This window comes from Rhinolophus ferrumequinum, chromosome 3 (genome assembly GCF_004115265.2).
Source record: "Rhinolophus ferrumequinum isolate MPI-CBG mRhiFer1 chromosome 3, mRhiFer1_v1.p, whole genome shotgun sequence".
NCBI lineage: Eukaryota > Metazoa > Chordata > Mammalia > Chiroptera > Rhinolophidae > Rhinolophus > Rhinolophus ferrumequinum.
Window position 1 is genome coordinate 31,285,871 of NC_046286.1, and position 18,765 is coordinate 31,304,635.

Genomic DNA, 18,765 nt, shown 5'->3' on the forward strand with positions numbered 1-18,765 from the left:
TACAGCAGCGATAGCAAATGAATAACCCTGCATTGGAGCATGGCAAAATTTTTAGGTTATGAAGGTAATATATATGTATGCATTGATAGTGCCATTTGAACCAGATATATGACAATACTGATAACACATTATTCAATAAAAATAAATTAGCAACTAGAAATTACATTTTGTCCTGCTGATTATTATACCAGCAGGTAGATATTAAATATACCAAAGTATTATTATACTTTAGGAACCTGATTAAAGTAATCACTTGACAGCAAGAATGGCAATTGTAAAGAGGAGGTGGCATATTAGGGAAAATCAGAGGAAGCTACGAGATAGCACTACCTATGCAGCCACAGGATGAACCTTGTGGAACCCAATGCTGCATGTCGGGGACAACTCTTGACATTTGCAGATATGTTAAGTTTTTAAAACAATTTAGCAAAACTTTTCTGCTGACAGCTGATTGACTGGAGCAGCAAAAAAACAGCCCTGCCAGCCTTTGTCTCCACTATATCTCATAAAAATATTATTAGGACACATTATTATATCCTCTTAGCTATAAAAGGAAAAGATTCAAGCTATGTATTAAATCTATAAAGAACCTAGTTATTTAGGCATTTGTTTAGGAAATTATTTGCCACTTGAAGTCATAGGAAATACTTGGAGAGTTTTTGCCCCCTAGATGACCCACTTGTTTGTTGAGATGTTCACCAGATTCCTTGCAATCATTATAGGAATGATGTAACCATATGTGGGTAAGAAACTCTGGCACATATACGTGGAGGCAATGATTGTCTTTGAAGGCTACACATAGAAATACTCCGTGATAGTGCTTCTATATTTTATTGTTTCCTATATGTCAAATGCAAAGTATTCATCGAGAAATAATGTGCATTCAGGTTAGTGATATATCTCAGAAATTAGAGAAGCAAGCTGTTATCACATCCACTAAAATAGTGTCATCTGGTTAATGTGAGCTACTGAGTAACCATATAGCAGAAGCTGAATATATGCCCTCTCCTTGTGTTCCAATTAAATAGCTGCCAACTCCTCTAGAAGAGCTATGTAACACAGATATGACTCGTTCCGATAAAACAATATTCTGCATTTCTCACTTCAGTGGCCTTTATATCATTCTGCTTTCGTTAAAGCCAATGCTTTCTTTTTCATCTCCTTGATTTGATTGGTTCCCAATGTGATTCTTTCTATGGAACCCTTGTAAATCCATTCAAAAATTCTGTATCTCTATAGTCCTATTACTAAAACACAGTATTGCATTTTCAATGAGGCTCTCTAGACTTTAGATATCTATCAGCCACCCCCTCAAAAGAGAGAGAGACAGAGAGAGACAGAGAGAGAAACAGAGAAATGGGTTTAGTTCTTTTTAAAAATCATTTAAAAGTACTAAAATATGAGAAAGCATCTAAGACATAGATGAGATTGGGATGGATACACATAGGATAAAGACAGTATGGGAGGAAGATGGTATCAGAATAATGGAGACGTCAATGGATATGGGACTGAATATTTTCTTGGGTGAGTGGGAAAGGAGAATGGGAAGAGATGCAGGTTATAAAAAAATGGAATAAAAATAAGAACGGAATGAGAAAAAAATAAATAAAAGTACTAAAATATGAAACAACACCCACCATAACCTTGAAAAAAGTTTTGAAGAACATTCAACAGACTATTTCCTGTTGTTGAGTTTCATATCATATCTTTTTCAACTGTATCATCCCCGTGGGTGGTGTATTACCCTTTCAGGGACTATGGAGCTCTTTGTAGCCTAAGAGAGGTAACCCAGTAAGGGTTCCCTTCCATTCATCAGCTTTTAGTGACCTGTTACAGATAAGACTACAGACAAATTTACATCTACTAAGATCTTACCTACCCTAGCATGCATTCCTGGAATTATTTTGTGTGTTTTCACAAGACGCATGAGAATTATAAACAGGATATAAATTATTTTTTTCTGGATCAGGTCAGTTATTTTGGAAATGTTCTGGAGGAATTCTTAAAATCTATTTGTACAGTTATCTAATGATTACAACTAAACTTTCATGGGGAAAGAACAGGAGGATAAACTTAGCAAACTCCAGGTTATTTTAATGCAATGCCTTTATGTCTAAAATTTAGAAAATTAAAGAGAGATAATATAGTGAACAGTCTTGCTCCCATTCACATTCAAAAAATCAATGTACAATTCACTAGAAGACGTGACAGAGAGAATCATCTTGGAACATCTGAGTCAGAGCATTAGAAGTGATGAAATAGTTATGAAGTCACTGCCCTTCTTTATGTCCTTAGATGCTCTGTCTCTTTGCTTGGTTGGACATTATAGACAAGAGGGTATTTTTGTTTCCAGAGAACTGTGAAAGGTACAAGAAAGCTAAGAGTTTTCCAATTCAGAATGTATTATGGCACATGAGCACTAAGGAATTGAAAGTTTGAAGAAAAACAGTAAAGTAACCATATTATATCTGCGTGTGTGTCTTGAGCGATTTGTCTCCAAATTTGATGTGGATGCATATTAAGGGGATGTGGAGCGTCTAATTATTAGAATGCATGTTCCTAGTTTATCCCTAATTTCAAAACTAATGGAGCCAAGGAATCCACATTTTTTAATAAACATCTCTGTCATTCGAAAGTAGATCCAGAGAAAACACTTTGAAAACATTAAGATATCAAGATGTAAATAAGATACTATGTGAATTGAATTTATTCAGAACTTAAAAATACCAAGGAAAAATTAGAGAAACGTGGTCTTTATTTATTTTTATTGTGACTGTTCTCTTTTCTGTAACCAACTTCCTTCAGATCTCTGCTCAAATATTATCTTCTTGGTAAAGCCTTCCCAACATACAAAATTGCAATCCATCCCCTTCCCACTCTTTCCTACTCATTGTGATTTACTTTATATCATAGCACAGGGTACTATTCAGCATATTATATATTTACTTGTTTATGTTATTTGTCTCTCCCCTGGCCCACTTCACTATAGTTAAGCCCATGAGGCAGGATTTTGTTTTGTTCAATGTTGTATTCCCAGTGCCTCAAGGATACCTGGAATGTAACAGGAGTTTATTAAGTGATTTTTGCATGAATGAGTAAATAAATGGAACAAATTGTTTTGATCATCTTCCTGGCTCTCTTTTCTGAGTTATGTAGTTTATGTGAGTAATTTACCATGATGAAATGTATTTAAAGTATACCACAGTAAAATTCACTTATGAATGTCCTCCCAGAATCATTGAGATTGAGGACTAGAAAAGACATCAAACTCCTTATTATGTATATATATATATATATGAAGAAAAGTTATACAGATCAAAGGAAAATAGAGAACCACCAAAGGAAAGGAGGAAAAAAGAAAAGTTATGCAGAACAAAGTAAAAGACAAACCTGGTGCTATATTCTAAAATAGCTATATCTAAACAGATATATTAGTTTGATTGTTGTGGAAACAGAAGAGAGAAGTAAAAGAAAATAGGAAATACTATTAAAGACACTTGAAAGTGGCATGTAGAATATCTATGGTAATTTGGATATTTGGGTCATGGTACATTTTTAAAATGCTTAAAAGTGGGTGAGTTGAAATGTTTAATAAGAGTGTAATTTTGAATGGAGGCAAGAGAAAAAAACTTTTTTTGCTAAAAATGTGTTTTTCAATAATAGCATATTCTTTCCCAAAGTTTTCAAACATATGCAGTTTTAATATTTCAAGCGTCAATTATATTGACAGCTTTGTAAATTAATCTTTAGCCCACTTGTCTCATTTACCTGACAATTTTTGTTTTCTTACATTTAAGCATTTCTTAAATCTATTTTTATAGGTTAGTTCACAGCTTGCCTCTTTTCCTCTCGCTCATGTCATTACATTTCGTCACTGCTCTTCATCATTGAGCTCACTTTATTTCCTGGTATTGATTTCCCATGAATTTCCCATAACAGATCTTAAAGCAGAGTACCATTGAGAAAAGTACCTGAAAATTGTAGCAAGTATTTTACAAGTGGTTTCCTAGCAGAATCTTTTAGCCCTTTTTGTGTTATTTAAAACTAATCCATCTTTTTTTTTTCTTTATGACCCATTACATATTCTTATATTCCTTAAGTGAGTGGTCTGTCCAGGTACTGAGATTCCTCTAATTTGTTCTGCTTACTTTTCTAAATTTCAAATATTTAAATAATTGACCTCAGCTCACAGTACATATCTAGTTACTGCATTAAAATGAATGTTAGCGGGTTGTCTGTCTGTCATGTATGTCCCAGAATGTGTAGGGAAACATAAGATTAAGTGGTCCATTTTGGAACCTATAATATTCTCACATGTATGCTTTTTAAATGTTCACAAAGACGGAAAAAAAAAGAGAAGCATCTAAGAGATGAAGGGTAAAGAAGGTACAGGATAAAGCTGACGAATGAAAAAGGCATGGGATAAGAGTGGAAGAAGCATTTCTTATCTTTATTTTTATCTGAAAGTAGAAATCAGTTTCTTTGGAGGAGTGAAAAGGAAAGGGATACCCAAACGATTTAGTTCATATAATATTTCTTTTCTAATATTATTTTATTTTGTTGTAATCTGTTATGAACTCTAATTTTGAAATATCAATCATATAATTAGCATTCTGTATTGGTTTATATAGAGATTTAACTTAATCTACCTCGTACATTACTAAAAGAAGTGAACTAGATATAGAGGATCTGTTATCTCAGGTTCTTCACATACATTTACTTTCTACATCCATGAAATACATACTACCATACCTTTCATTGTAATATACCAAGGATAATTTATTTTCTATAAAGTACTCTCAGCTCTTTTGAGTAAATCCCTATACACACACACACACACACACACACACACACACATATATAACATGACTTTGATACAATATTGTGTTCTGCTGAGGATTTCTTAGGAAGTCACAAGCTGTATGCAAATTTCAGGTAAAACCAGATAGGGTCTCATAGAACAAATGAGGAAACCAATTTCACACACCATTCCACTCCCCATCCCTGTAACATCCATATCTCTGTCTCCTGTAAAAACCAGCTAAGAACCCACTTCTTCCATGAAACTTGTTCTGACAGGGTGCGTATTCACCTATAGGAAGAAGCCAGTACCTGTTTCAGAACTGTAACTTTTACCTGCCTTGGCCTACTCATCATTTTATCAATGACTTGGTTGGAAAAGGCAGTATATATATATATACACACACACACACACACACATATACATATATATATATATATATATATATGTATATATACACACATATATTCTGTTTATTTCTTCATCCTGTAAGGACACAAAGCTTGGAAGCAATAATGAATTTGTGGGATGCACAAGTCAGGATTCAAAAAGCTCCTAAGAGATTTCAAGTATGAGCAATGCCTGTTAATCTCAGGAAGAGACTACCAAATATCTGATACAGTCTCGGATTGCATGTATTACTAAGAGCATGGACCTCCATCGGGCAGGCAATAGTACTACTTCGTTCTGCACAAGTAGGACACAAGTGAATGGTTTCTCTAAACACATTTTAAAAGTGTGTGCTGTGTGCTTCAGGAAATGAGTGATGTGGAGGATAAGAGAATTTGAAACCAACAGAGTATGTTTAATAGAGAAAAGAAGACTCTTCAGAGGTATGATAGAATCTGCAGATATCTAAAGATATTGCCTAAAGGAAGAATTAGTAGGTTAGTTTCAAAGGGAAAAATAAGAGCCAATGAATGTGGACAGGCAGACAGGGAAAAAAAAAAAAAAACTTTCCAATGATTAGTACTTTTCAAAATAGAAAGTACTTCCCTGAATAATCAAGTGTAAAAAAAACTCATTGTGTCATCCTGAAGGTCATGGTGGCTGCTAAATACATAATACTTAAACCTAATAAAAATAAAAAGCACTTTTTTTCTCATAATTTCATTAGACATGACTCTATATAATCAGTTGATTAAGAAGGTGTTGCAAATCAACAAACTCTCTGGAAATTGACAATTAATGCAAATGTCTCTTGCCTGTAGGAAGCTGACCAATTAGAGGAGGAAGAGGAAGTGGCAGTGGTGGTGGTTGCACATGTGCCTATTGCAGGATGTTTCACTGCGATTTAAATATTGTAAATATCTTGGTCTTCTTAAAGGAAACAACCCAGCAATGAATATTTTAGAGAAAAATAATATAAATCATCAAAGTATGGACCTTTTATTATATGAGAGCTTCATTTTCAAGTTTCAAAAAAATAAATACAGGTTATAGTATGGTGAATAAATAAATTGTTTTCATGGGAATAAATAAATTGTGAAAGGAGTCACCAAATCTATGAGAAAGGACATGAAAAATTTTTATGCAAAAAAAGTGGAATTTTAAAGTATTTTACTGCAATTTAAGAGTTCTGCCATTCTCTTTGAATTTTACACAATCCTTTGATTTTTGTATGTATGTATTCAAGATACATTTAATCTTTCTCTGCTTATTTTTAGGGTACTTTGAATCCCTATTGTGTGTTATGGGATGACTCAAAAACGTAAGTGACAGATGTTTTCTTCCATTACTTTGGACTAAATATTCAAAGCACATTAAGTTATTTCAGCTTCCTGCTAGTCAATAGGAATATGATAAGTTACTGGGGTGTGAGTTACACTCAAAGAGAAAACATTTTCCTGTTTTGAATCTGCAGGACAGCATGATGAATGTGTTTGTGTGTGTGATGATGCCATCGGGTTACGTCCCGAGATAGGATCGCATTACTTAATGTGTAAGGCACATTGTGATGTGAATTCTATGAGGATTTTTTAAAAGCTCTGATATTTTAAAATTATAGAAGCTCAAATGCTTTTTCAACATTTGGCCCTAGTAATTCAGTTTAGCATTGCAGAATAAAATAGCAATCTCTATAGTCATTTAGCCAATACATTTCTTGTGTGACCTTGAATCTATTATCAGAGTAATGCAATATTTATGTGGCCCTTCCAAATTGTTTTGTTATAAAAATGTTGAGTGACATTTAATTTGCTTATTCATATATCTTATGAAATTCATGAAGACAAAAGAAAATAATTACAATAAATAAGATGAATAATTCTTCTATGTATCCCTTTGTTTGTTCAAGTAATTGCAATATATCTGGTCAAAATCATCTTAATCTCTTTGGTAATTCTATGAATTTTAAAGTCTTAAAGAGCAGAAAAATCCATGATTACATCTTAATTAGACTCCTATACTTTAAATACTTATGTAGCTTTATTTCAGCGTAGTAACCAGATAATACAGTCAGGTTTCATTTTGTTTTGCTTTATGTGGAGGGGAGATAAAAACCAATAAATCCCCAAAACGAATACCACCATAGGTATGCTGTCAGACGGTACTATGTTGTTGGGTTCTATGTATTCTAAGATTTTCCCGTGTTCTTCACCCTAAATCTGATCAACATCTGAGGTTTTATTACATGATTTGTCTCTCACCAGTAGTTATTGGAGAGTCTAGAAGAGGAGCATTCTTAGCATTTCTAGGTAAAGAGCAAACCTATAGGCAGTGTGCTCATTCATTCCTAGGATACTAATACGTACAATTTACAGTTATTTATGTGGTTGAGAAATCAATGATATTAAGCACATTTTTCACTATAGATTCTGATATTTTAGGGATCCTCTTCTATGAACCTTAGTGCCATAAGGAGAATCCCAACTTGCCCTGGTGATAAGATGAGCTGGATGTCCTTACTGATGTCAGTATTTTTTCTCTTAGAAATCCTACAGGAAAATCCATGGTAGTAAAATTTTTGTAAGCTTTCTTTTTAACCAGTAGCCACAAAAGACTTGATAGTATATTCTAAGGCACTGCTTGGTATGTTGTACAGCCAAGAGAAAAATAAAATGCTATAGAAATCTATATGACTGTTTTCTATTCAAGAAAAATAGGCCATCTTACAGCTACTTGCATATCTCCATGAATACCAGCTTTGATTTAATTATCTTTTTAGTGGGTAGAGTGCACTTCTATCTTGACCCAAACAGGGGAAAATGTTAGTTATTCCAAAAGACCTTTAGGACTGTTAAAGGGATACTACAAAAAGAAACAGAATTCCCCTATTTTGTGTCTCTTGAATTCCTTTCACAGATGTCTAAGGCATTGTTTAATTTCTAAAACTATTTGTGTTTGAGGTCAGCTTTAAGCTTAGGAATCAATCACGCTCTACTTTCTCTAACATCTGCTGATAACATGACTCTTATCCATTACAAAGAACTTGTCTTAGTGTCACAAAATTTAACCTTTAAGTTGTCCTTGAAGAAAACAGTGAGAGGAAGTGTGTTCATCTGCCTTTCAAAGCAGACTATCTCAAGAGATCAGTGTAGTTCATGTTTCCTTGATGTATCTGTTAAGTGATCAGAAAGCTTTCCACTGCCACAGAACTTCTGTCCCATTTCACTTCCTACCAGACTGATTAATCATTCAATTGTTTTCCTGGATGAGTTTTAAACAATGAAGGTTAAGACCACTGTATTTCATTTTTTTCACATCTGTTCTACTGTGATCATGTTCATATATATATATATATATATATATATATATATATAATAGTTTATCAATGCAGTGATCTTAACATTGAGTGTAAATACTCCAAGTATAGTTAATAGTGACGAGATATAGCTACTTCTTTTTATACAGAAAAGGGTTGACTTAAATGATGATCTCAAGATTGTAATACAGTTGAAATTAAAAGCTGTCTTTTAATCTTGGTCTAGGCTATCAAATTGCCTTACTTTTATTTTTTTTTAATTAATATTTAATTATAAAATAATGCATGAGTATATTTTACTTGTTAAACTTTAACATAAGTGCTAAGACAAAAGGCCCCATTAATAATCACCACCTTCGATCTCCACACCCACCCGTCACACCAAGGTCCCTCCTATTTATATTTTGCTATGTATAATATCAAGCATCCACTTATGCATTGACATATGTATGAAGCCATAGCATAGAAATGAACAGTATTTTAACATAAATGTTATCATACTGTATGTAACACTTGACATTCTCAATTTTTAATTCAATAATATATCATGGAAAATTTTTACATTTTACTACCGTGTTTTCTCAAAAATAAGACCTAGCCTGCAAAAGACTCTAATGCATCTTTTGGAACAAAAATTAATTTAAGACTTGGTACATTATATTATTATATTATATTATACTATGTTATGTTATATTGTATTATATTACCCTGTCTTATATTATATTAAAATAAGACTGGGTCTTATATTAATTTTTGCTCCAAAAGATGCATTAGAGCTGACGGTCAGGCTAGGTGTTATTTTCAGGGAAACACAGGTATATATATATTGCATAGATATATCATAATCGATTTAGTATTCTCAATATTGATGCCATTGCGGTGGTTTTCAATTCATTTCATTCTATTATATAAACTGTGCTTCTGTGTTTCTCCTTGAGGTTGTCTCTGACCACCCAGTCAAAAGCATTACTCTGTTGTTCTCTTTATATTACCCTATTTTATATTCTTCATAGCATGCTTTCCTACTTTCTTCTTTGTTTTTGTTTTCCTATTGTCTGTCTCTCCCACTAGAAAGTAAGCACCATAAGTGAGATACTTTGTCTTTCTTATTCACTACTATATTCTCAATCCCTAGTACACCTGTACATAGTATACATTCAAGAAATATTTATTGGTTAGTTTTGTACAAGAATGAATGTTTGAATATTTCTCAGGTACCCTTGCTATTTAAAACTTATTTCTGTTTATGTTTTGTTTTATGAGTGACATATATTTTTAGAAATTAATAGACCTAACATTGGAAGTTTGAAGGGAGACTACATCAACTTGTTACATAGTAAGTTCCATTATAAACAGTTAATTTCATTTCTAATGGTAATCTACTATCCTAATAATCCCAAAGACATTTTATTTTGCTCTGTCTGATTAGACACACTAGTTTTAGACAATTTAAAAACATATTTTCATTGTACTTTGGCTAACTAATTTCCAGGATTTAGAAAATTCTTCATCATGGCTGACCCATGAAATACATTAAAAGCCTACTGCAGAAATAAGCTTATTTTAGTTAGGAGAAAACTTCCTTTGTAAATGTTTTATTTTAATGTAGCTTAAAAATCTGTCATTTGGGTGAATGATAATTTGCATGTGTTTTGGGTTACTCTAAATTTGGATTTTGAGTATTGGATCACTTGTGGTGACTACATTTCCTGGTAAACCTATAATTCTTTCTTTAAATTAGCCTGTGGTCTTTTACCATGGATCTTAGTAGCACCATGCGATGCTATCAGGTCTGTAAAGGATCATGTTTCTTTTCAGAAATTCTTTCAGAGTTTTAATTGCACACATTTTAATTATAACTTCATAATTATTGCTAAACTGTTTTATCAATCCATTTATAACATATTTGCTTACTTATAGTTGAAAACAAAGAACAAAGACTTTAAGGATTAGACTTTCCATTTATCTGTATTTCAAATTGATTTATTGGAGCCGAGAGTAGCAATAATCACAACTTGATTGAGACTGACTGACACTCTGGTTTTCTGTCAAAGTTCAGTATTTCAACTGAAGTGATTCCTCTCCTTTGCTTCTGTTATCCTTAGTTCTTCATACCCAGGACATTTTCCTCTTTTTTATCATTCATATAGGAAGTCACCCTTTTGTTTACCTCCGAGTATGATTCCTAGAAAATGTAAAACTGACACTCTAGCCTTATCCCATCACTCCAGAAAGATTGGCATCATGTTCTTTTCTATTCAGGTGACTGACACACCTGTGCCATTAGGGAGACAAAGTATTACACCTTTAGAAACATACACTTTAAGAAAGACCTGTTAGCTCTTAGAAGCCAAAAGCAATTATGCAAAATATTACTATTATTGGGAAAACAACCTTTCCACTCCAAGTAATAACCAAATGATAAAGCGCTTTTTAAAAGTTCTATCCAAGTTATGCTAGCCTGGGGTCAAACTAACATGGACAGAACTTAATATTCTTACTCTTATTATAAAGGAGCAAAAAGAACAAGGGAGAGATCTTGTTGAAGACTTAATTTATACAATAGTTAAGATATAAAATGAACCAAGAACAGATCTGTAAAACAGTAATATGATGGTCGTATTGTTTTAGGGGAAATATGGAAGTATCCTTTGCAGACTTTACAGTTACCTGACACCTTAAGCAGCAATGAAAAAAGAAACGGAGGATGGTAAAAGAGAATAAAGGGGGTTAAATATATGGTGATGGAAAGAGAACTGACTCTGGGTGATGAACACATAATGCAATATATAGATGATGTATTATAGAATAGTACACTTGAAACTTATGTAATTTTACTAACCAATGTCACCCCAATACATTTAATTAATAAAACTAAATTTAAAAAAAAGATCATGAAGGGTTTGACTTTTATTCTAAAACAGTAAAATGCCATCAGGAACTCCTTTTTAAAAATTAATCAATTTTAGAGCAGTTTTAGGTTTCCAGAAAAATTTAGTGGAAAATTCAGAGTTCCCGTATTCCTGTATAACCTCATCAACACTCACCTGTTATATACATAGTTTGCCCTATTATTAACATCTTGAATTAGTGTGGTAATTTGTTACAATTGATGAACTAAATTGTTACATTATTATTAAGTTTGACAGTTTACAATAAGTTTCATTTTTTGTATTGTACATTCTATGGGTTTTGATAAATGTTTAATGACATGTATGTACCATACAAAAAAAAAAAAGTCTGTATTCAAAATATTCAGTGTACTTAAAGCCATGATTCCAGTAGACAACTATTTCTAACTTCTTGGTGATTCTATTAATTAGAGACAGGATTTTAAAACTAACTTAAAGAAGTATGATTACCTTTATTGTACAGATTGGTATGTTTAAAACATGTTAAAATGTAACTGAATACATCATGGCAGTCAACACTTTAGAAAGAAATTACACGATTACTTGAAAAACATGATACTCAGTCTTCCAAATTAACATTTTATGTGCAACTTCTAATATGTCCAATATATGTCCTAGGTGTCAACATGTTTAATTTTACCGGATAGTCTCCAAGTTCATGTTTGCTTCTCCATAATCAAAGTGCTAAGAAATAACTCTTTCTGACTGGCGTATGATATAACTGCCTCAGTGGGTATATTCCACTGAGAGCCTGTGTAAATCCAACTGCAGAAGCAGTGAAGTTAAATTTTTGTCATTTCCATCTAAAATGTCAGGATTCCATGGAACTTTCCATTATCTATTCAAGCCCAACCACCAATTCTTTAATAATATGAAAATAAGTTATGCTTTTTCCCTTGATTATGGTCACACTAACAGAAATGAGACTATGAGAACTTTACATTTGATATCAAAACACTAGTCCTTATAAATTAAAATTTACCCAATCTATAAAAAATTAAATATTGTATCATTGTCAAAAATAATCATGACCAAATTCATACCAGTTATTGGTGTTCAGATTTACCATTGATAAAATGTTTGCTTCTGTCTGCAAAACAATCGTGCTCTGTTGAAAATACTGCAGAACGCACTAGAAAAACCTTAATTTTCTGAGAAAATAACAATGTAATTAAAGATTCATTGGTAGAAACAATAATAAATGGAGCTTTCTTTACTTTTGTTTTTCTGACTTAGAGTTTACATTACTTTTTGAAGTTTTCTGATATCCACAATTGTGTGTTTTCTCATAAAGCCATTATAATTTAAAATGCCCTTGTTTCAGCTTCCTTCAGGGAAATTTTCTTTTTCATATTTTAAAATGTTTTAACTTTTCTTTAGATTGTTTTAAATTACATCATAGATTTTATGGTATTGAATCTAATTTCCTGAAGGTGTATTCTTGTATTAGTGTATAACAATACCTTTGTAACTGGTAAATATAAGTGCTTCTAATATTATTAACAACCTATTATGTCCATTACCATGATCTATGAAGTTTAAGAAACATTACATTATTCATTCCACGCATATTCTGAGGCAAATCTTGGGAGTGAAATGGCACCACATAATCTATTTTTGTTATTATTATTATTATTAGTAGTAGTAGTAGTAGTTTCAGGTGTACAAAACAATGTAATAGTTAGACATTTACATCCGTCACAAAGTAATAAACTCTCCCCACAGTGTACTACCCCTCTGACATCATATATAGCTATTACTATCCCGTTTACTATATTCCCTATGCTGTACTCCACATCCCCTGACTGTATATATACCGGTGGTGCCAAAAAATATATATACACATGACTTGTATTCATCTTTTGTTGTCGGTATATATTGAGTATTACAATTTTAATACAGTTTTTCCTTTCTTAAAATGTGTATACATGTTTTTGGCACCCTCTGTATATATTATAGTTGACATTTGATATTATTCAGCTTCAGGTGTGCAGTGCAGTGGTCAGGCATCTACACCATCCACGAAGTCTCCCTAATAAGACGAGTGCCCATTTGACACCCTACAAAATCCTTACAACACACATATTTTTTATTGTAACCCTCACCTTGATCCTCCAAAGTAGCAGTTGGTAAACTCTACCCTGCAGATTGTGGGACAAATCTAGACTGATACCTGTTTCTGTAAATAAAGTTTTATTGAAACACAGTTATGCCTGTTTATTTACCTACTGTTTATGACTTCTTTTATCCTACAACTGTAGTGTTAATTTATTGTAACAGAAACCATATGGCCCTCAAATCCTAAAATGTTTGCTATCTGGTCCTTTACAGGGGAAAAAAAAAGGCAAATTCTGCTCCAGTGTTTTCCAGCATTCTTCACATCTTGGCACACATAGAAAATAACTATACAGCACACTGGGGTAAATGAATGAAAATATTTGCAAGCAAAGTCAAGATACGGTGCTCAAGGGGATCAATATCTCTATTAGGCCTGGAAATTTCTCAGTCATTATTTTTGCAAATACAGATTCACCCAAAATCTGTCTCATCTTCATCTGAAATCCTAAAGAAAGTTGTTTCCTCTTCTCCTTGTATCCTAACCTCTCTTCCATATTTTCTGCTATGTGTTTTCTCAGTGATACATTTTGGAAAATTTTTTAACTTAATATTCAGTTCACAATTTCTCTATTTTTGTCCAACTTATTTAATAATTTGGAGAGTTTTGAATTTAAATTATCATTTCTTTTCTAAGTTCTAGAGTTCCCATTTGCTAATGTTTTTAATTTATTAGATTACTTTTTAAAGATTTTTATTAAAACATAGCTAACATAAAATATTATAATAGTTTCAGGTGTACACCATAGTTATTCAATAGTACCACCTGGCATTATACATAGTTATTTCCATAACATTGACTATATTCCCTATGCTTTACTTTACATCCCCATGCCTATTTTGTAACTACCAGTTTGCACCTTTTTTTCTTGGACTTCTTAATAACTTTTTACACTCTGTCTTCAACCCCCCTTCCATCTGTCTCCCAGAGAAATCTAGTACCCTTCTGACACCATACATAGTTATTACAATATTATTGACTATACTCCTCATGCTATACCCTATATCCCCATGTCTACTGTGTAAAAAACCAATTTGTACTTCTTGGTTTTTTTGTTTGTTTGTTTGTTTGTTTTTTCTTTTAATCCAAAATGTGTTTATTGGGATGGTTCCTCACTCATCTTGACTCAGGGTGTTTTGGTACTGTTTCCTTCTGAAGGAGCATCCTTTCTGTAAGCCTTGCTTTTCCTCCGTAGGCTGACAGAGGACCATGGAGCAGCCAACACACAAATCTACCATTTGTGCCTGGCTAAAGATGGTGGTAACTTTATAGCATCCTGGGCATTTCATGACCATGAAGTAGGAATTGGGGCTATGCATAAGGTGCTTCTTCTTATGTTTCCTCTTCTCCTCTTCTGGAGAGGGATGAAGGAGATCCTTAGTGAGAGGCATGTTTTTGTGGGGAGGTCATCACCACCGGGAAGCCAATTTGTACTTCTTAATCCCTTGGCCTTTCTCACCCGCTCCCAATCCCCCGACCATCTGGCAACCATCAAAATGTTCTCTTTATCTATAAATTTGTTTCTGTTTTATTTGTTTATTTTGTTCTTTAGATTCCACATATAACTGAAATCACATTGCATCTGTTTTCTCTGTCCGACGTACTCCACTCAGCACAATACCCTCCATCCATGCCTCTGCAGATGGAAAGAACCCGTTCCCTTCCGTGACCGAGCAATATGCACTGTATATATGTAGCACCTACTCTTTATCCAGTCATCTATCAACAGACACCAAGGCTGTCCACATCTTGGCCATTGGAAACAGTGTTGCGATGAACATATGTATACACATGTCCCCTTGAAGTAGAGATTTGGGATTCTTCAGATAAATTACCAGAAGTAGGATTACTGAGTCCTTTTTTGTCTCTTATTATAGCGTTTGTTTTAGTCTATTTTGTCTGGTATACGTATTGCTATGGCAGCTATTTTTGTTTCCAATTTCATGAAATATCTTTCCCCATCACTTTGTTTCTCTTTCGATCTGAAGTTAGTCTCTTGCAGGCATCATATGTAAGGGTCTCGTTTCCTTATCCATTCAGCCACCCTATCTTTTGATTGGAGCATTTAATCCATTTATATTTAAACATTGTTGATAGATATGTAGTTGCTGCCATTTTATTATTCATATTTTTGATTCTTTCTTTTTTCTTTTTTTTTCTTTTTGTCTTAAAGAAGTTCTTCAAGATTCCTTGTAATACTGATTTAGTGGTGATGAACTCCTTTAGCTTTCACTTGTCTTGGGAGCTCTTTATCTGTCCATTGATTCTAAATGATAGCTTTGCTAGGTGGAGTCATCTTGGTTGTAGGTACTTGCTTTTCATAACTTGGAATATTTCCTGCCACTCCTTTCTTGCTCACAAAATTTCTGTTGAGAAATCAGCTGACAGTCTTATAGGGACTCCCTTGTAGGTCACTAACTGCTTTTCTCTTGCTGCTTTTAAGTTTCTTTCTTTGTCTTTAATCTTTAGTATTTTAATTATGATGTGTCTTGGTGTGGGGCTCTTTGGGTTCATTTTGTGTGGGAATCTCTGTGCTTCCTGGGCTTGTATGTCTCTTTCCTTCACCAGGTTAGGGAAGTTTTCAGTCATTATTTCTTCAAATAGGTTTTCAACTTCTTGCTATCTTTCTTTTCTTTCTGGTACCACTATGATGCAAATTTTGCTATGTTTGATATTATTCTAGAATCCCCACTTTTTTAATTCTTTTTTTTCTTTTGTTCTGTTTCAATGTTTTTGCTATCTTATCTTCTAAATCACTGATTCAGGACTCTACTTCATTTGATCTACTGTTGATTTTCTCTAATGTATTCTTCGTTTCACTTATTGTATTATTTATTTCTGACTGGTTCTTTTTTATGTTTTCTATCTCCTTCTTTCTGTTTTCTATCTCTTTGTTGAAGTTCTCCCTGAAATCATAGAGCATCCTTATAACCAATGTTTTGAACTCTGCATTTGGTAGATTATTTGTCTCCATTTTGTTTAGTTATTTTTCTGAAGCTTTGTTCTGTTTTTCATTCGGGACACTTTTCTTTATATTCTTCCACCTGTAATTATTGAATAACTCACCATATCCTTTAGCATATCTGTTGGGAATCACTGACATAAAATACTTTATGTCTAGATCATTGTTAACTCGTATATTTTTCTGCCTTATATTATAGCAATTTGATATTCCTTTCTAGAATTTTAAGTACTTTAGGGACTGGAACTGTGTCATATTCATATTTGTAAATATACCAAATAGTGCTCATTAAACTTATCAATTCATGTGACACATATTTCTGGAGATCCTATTATTTGTTGGGCTATTCAATGTGCCTGGCACTAGAGAACAGACAAAAATACCTACTTTATGGAGCTTGGATACATGATTCGAGAAAGGAAGGTGATAAGAACATAAGTATATTAGATAAATATAGTGTGTTAAAGGGGTAAAATTTTCATAGGGAGGTGTTATCAAGATAGGAGAATAACGAATGACATTTAATTTAATTGATTTCTTTCTATTCATTTGATTTAGTTATTCCAAGATGCCACCATATATTACACAATTAATATTTATTTGACAAGTGCCCAAAATATACTAGTTAATACTTCAGGATACATTTCTGGTTACTCATATTTGACCAAGTGCTTTTCTAAGCCACCTAACTAATTGTGACATTTGGTGGTAGAGTCCTGTGTTCATTCCAGTTAGTTTTCCCTAAGTGTTTGGCCCTCCATCTTTATAGTGTGTCTACAGTTTAAATGTCTGTCCTTTTGGCCCCATAGTCTGTCCCTTTGGCCCCAACTTTCCAACTAAATTGTGTAAAATTGAAACATCTAAAAGTTCTGGCCAAAAGATATCCATATTATATAAAATGAAAAGTCTTTTAAGTAAAAAAAATAAAAAACAAAAATAAAGAGGTAGAGTTTTTTCTTTAAAATTCATTTTTTACATGCTATTAAAATTCAAACTTGAAAACTTGTTGGCCTTATTAATACGTATTTCTAAATCCAAAATATTACCAATAACATCTAGATTTAAAATTTTCTATAAAAAATTTACATACACATGAATAGTAAGACCACATTTTTTTCCCCCCTGAGGGGTAGGGACATAGCACAACATGGGGGCAGGACTCATCCACACATACCCCAGAGGTTTTCTGTTTGTGTTTTTTTTTTTGTTTGTTTGTTTTTAAGATTTTATTCGGGAATATTGGGGAACTGTGCTTCTCCAGGGCTCATCAGCTCCAAGTCATTGTCCTTCAATCTAGTTGTGGAGGGCGCAGCTCAGCTCCAAGTCCAGTCACCGTTTTCAATCTTAGTTGCAGGGGGCACAGCCCACCATCCCACGTGGGGATTGAACTAGCAACCTTGTTGTTGAGAGCCCGCGCTCTAACCAACTGAGCCATCTGGCCGCCCCTCCCGAAGCTCAGTGGCAGCTCGTTGAAAGACCACAATTTTTGAAAGAAATAATATTCTACAGTATTCCTCATAGTTCATTGAAAATACTGTAGGAAGTAGGGGCTCCAAATTTGTCAGTGAGGCTGTCTATTTGAGTATATGAAATTGAAAATTAGCTTCAACTTTTTAGTCAGTAACATAGAAAAAATTATGCTAATAAATATTACTACAACATATCTAATAACTCTAAATGGCAGATTTCTTAAAATTCAAAATGAGCCTAATAGTGCCATTTGCATGAAGTACTTGGTCAAGAGGTCAGCAGAAAAAGTGCTTTACCGGGGCTCATCCCAGTGGCTAAAACATTGGCAGGTGCTCAATAAAAGTTTGGTGGTGGGTGAGTTGATTCATTGGTTGATTGGTTCATTGGTTGGAGAGTCTAACATGGAAAGATAGCTATTCATATTTTCTTACCTGAACAATTAGCCCCATGTATCTGGAAAAGCAATTTTTTAAGGTATCAGATACCTTGAGAAAGGAAAAAAAAAAAAAAACCTGGATAAAGTAAGGCGAGGAAATGCTGGCCATAGAAGTCTCTCATTGGTGTTTACATGTGCTCTGCACCTTACTCCATCTTCCCTCATGCTCCCTCTCATCCTCACAAAGTCATTGAATTCAGTTTTCAAAGTATTTACTTCAACTAAATGTTTTAAAAATCAATAATAGCAAAACTGGGAATTCATCCAACATTTCTCACCAATTTATACTGTTCTTGGAGGCCCTGGGATGTTTCCAACAGACCTTTTTGACAGGATTTTTTTTTAATTACGTTGTTAAAATATTA

At 33.3% G+C, this 18,765-nt stretch overlaps 2 protein-coding genes across 6 annotated transcripts in view; one reads left to right on the top strand and one right to left on the bottom strand.

The window, feature by feature from the left end:
- Nucleotides 1–18,765, top strand: part of ADGRB3 (adhesion G protein-coupled receptor B3) — a 677,430-nt gene that overhangs the window by 387,843 nt on the left and 270,822 nt on the right. For all 5 annotated transcript variants that reach the window (XM_033102727.1, XM_033102728.1, XM_033102729.1 and 2 more), the window contains one exon: nt 6,469–6,512. In XM_033102727.1, the coding sequence (XP_032958618.1) occupies nt 6,469–6,512 (44 nt within the window). The remainder of the gene's footprint in view (nt 1–6,468; nt 6,513–18,765) is intronic.
- On the bottom strand, nt 14,645–14,923 carry LOC117018235 (40S ribosomal protein S27-like). Its single transcript, XM_033099146.1, has one exon. The coding sequence runs from the start codon at nt 14,921–14,923 to the stop codon at nt 14,645–14,647; it is 279 nt and encodes a 92-aa protein (XP_032955037.1).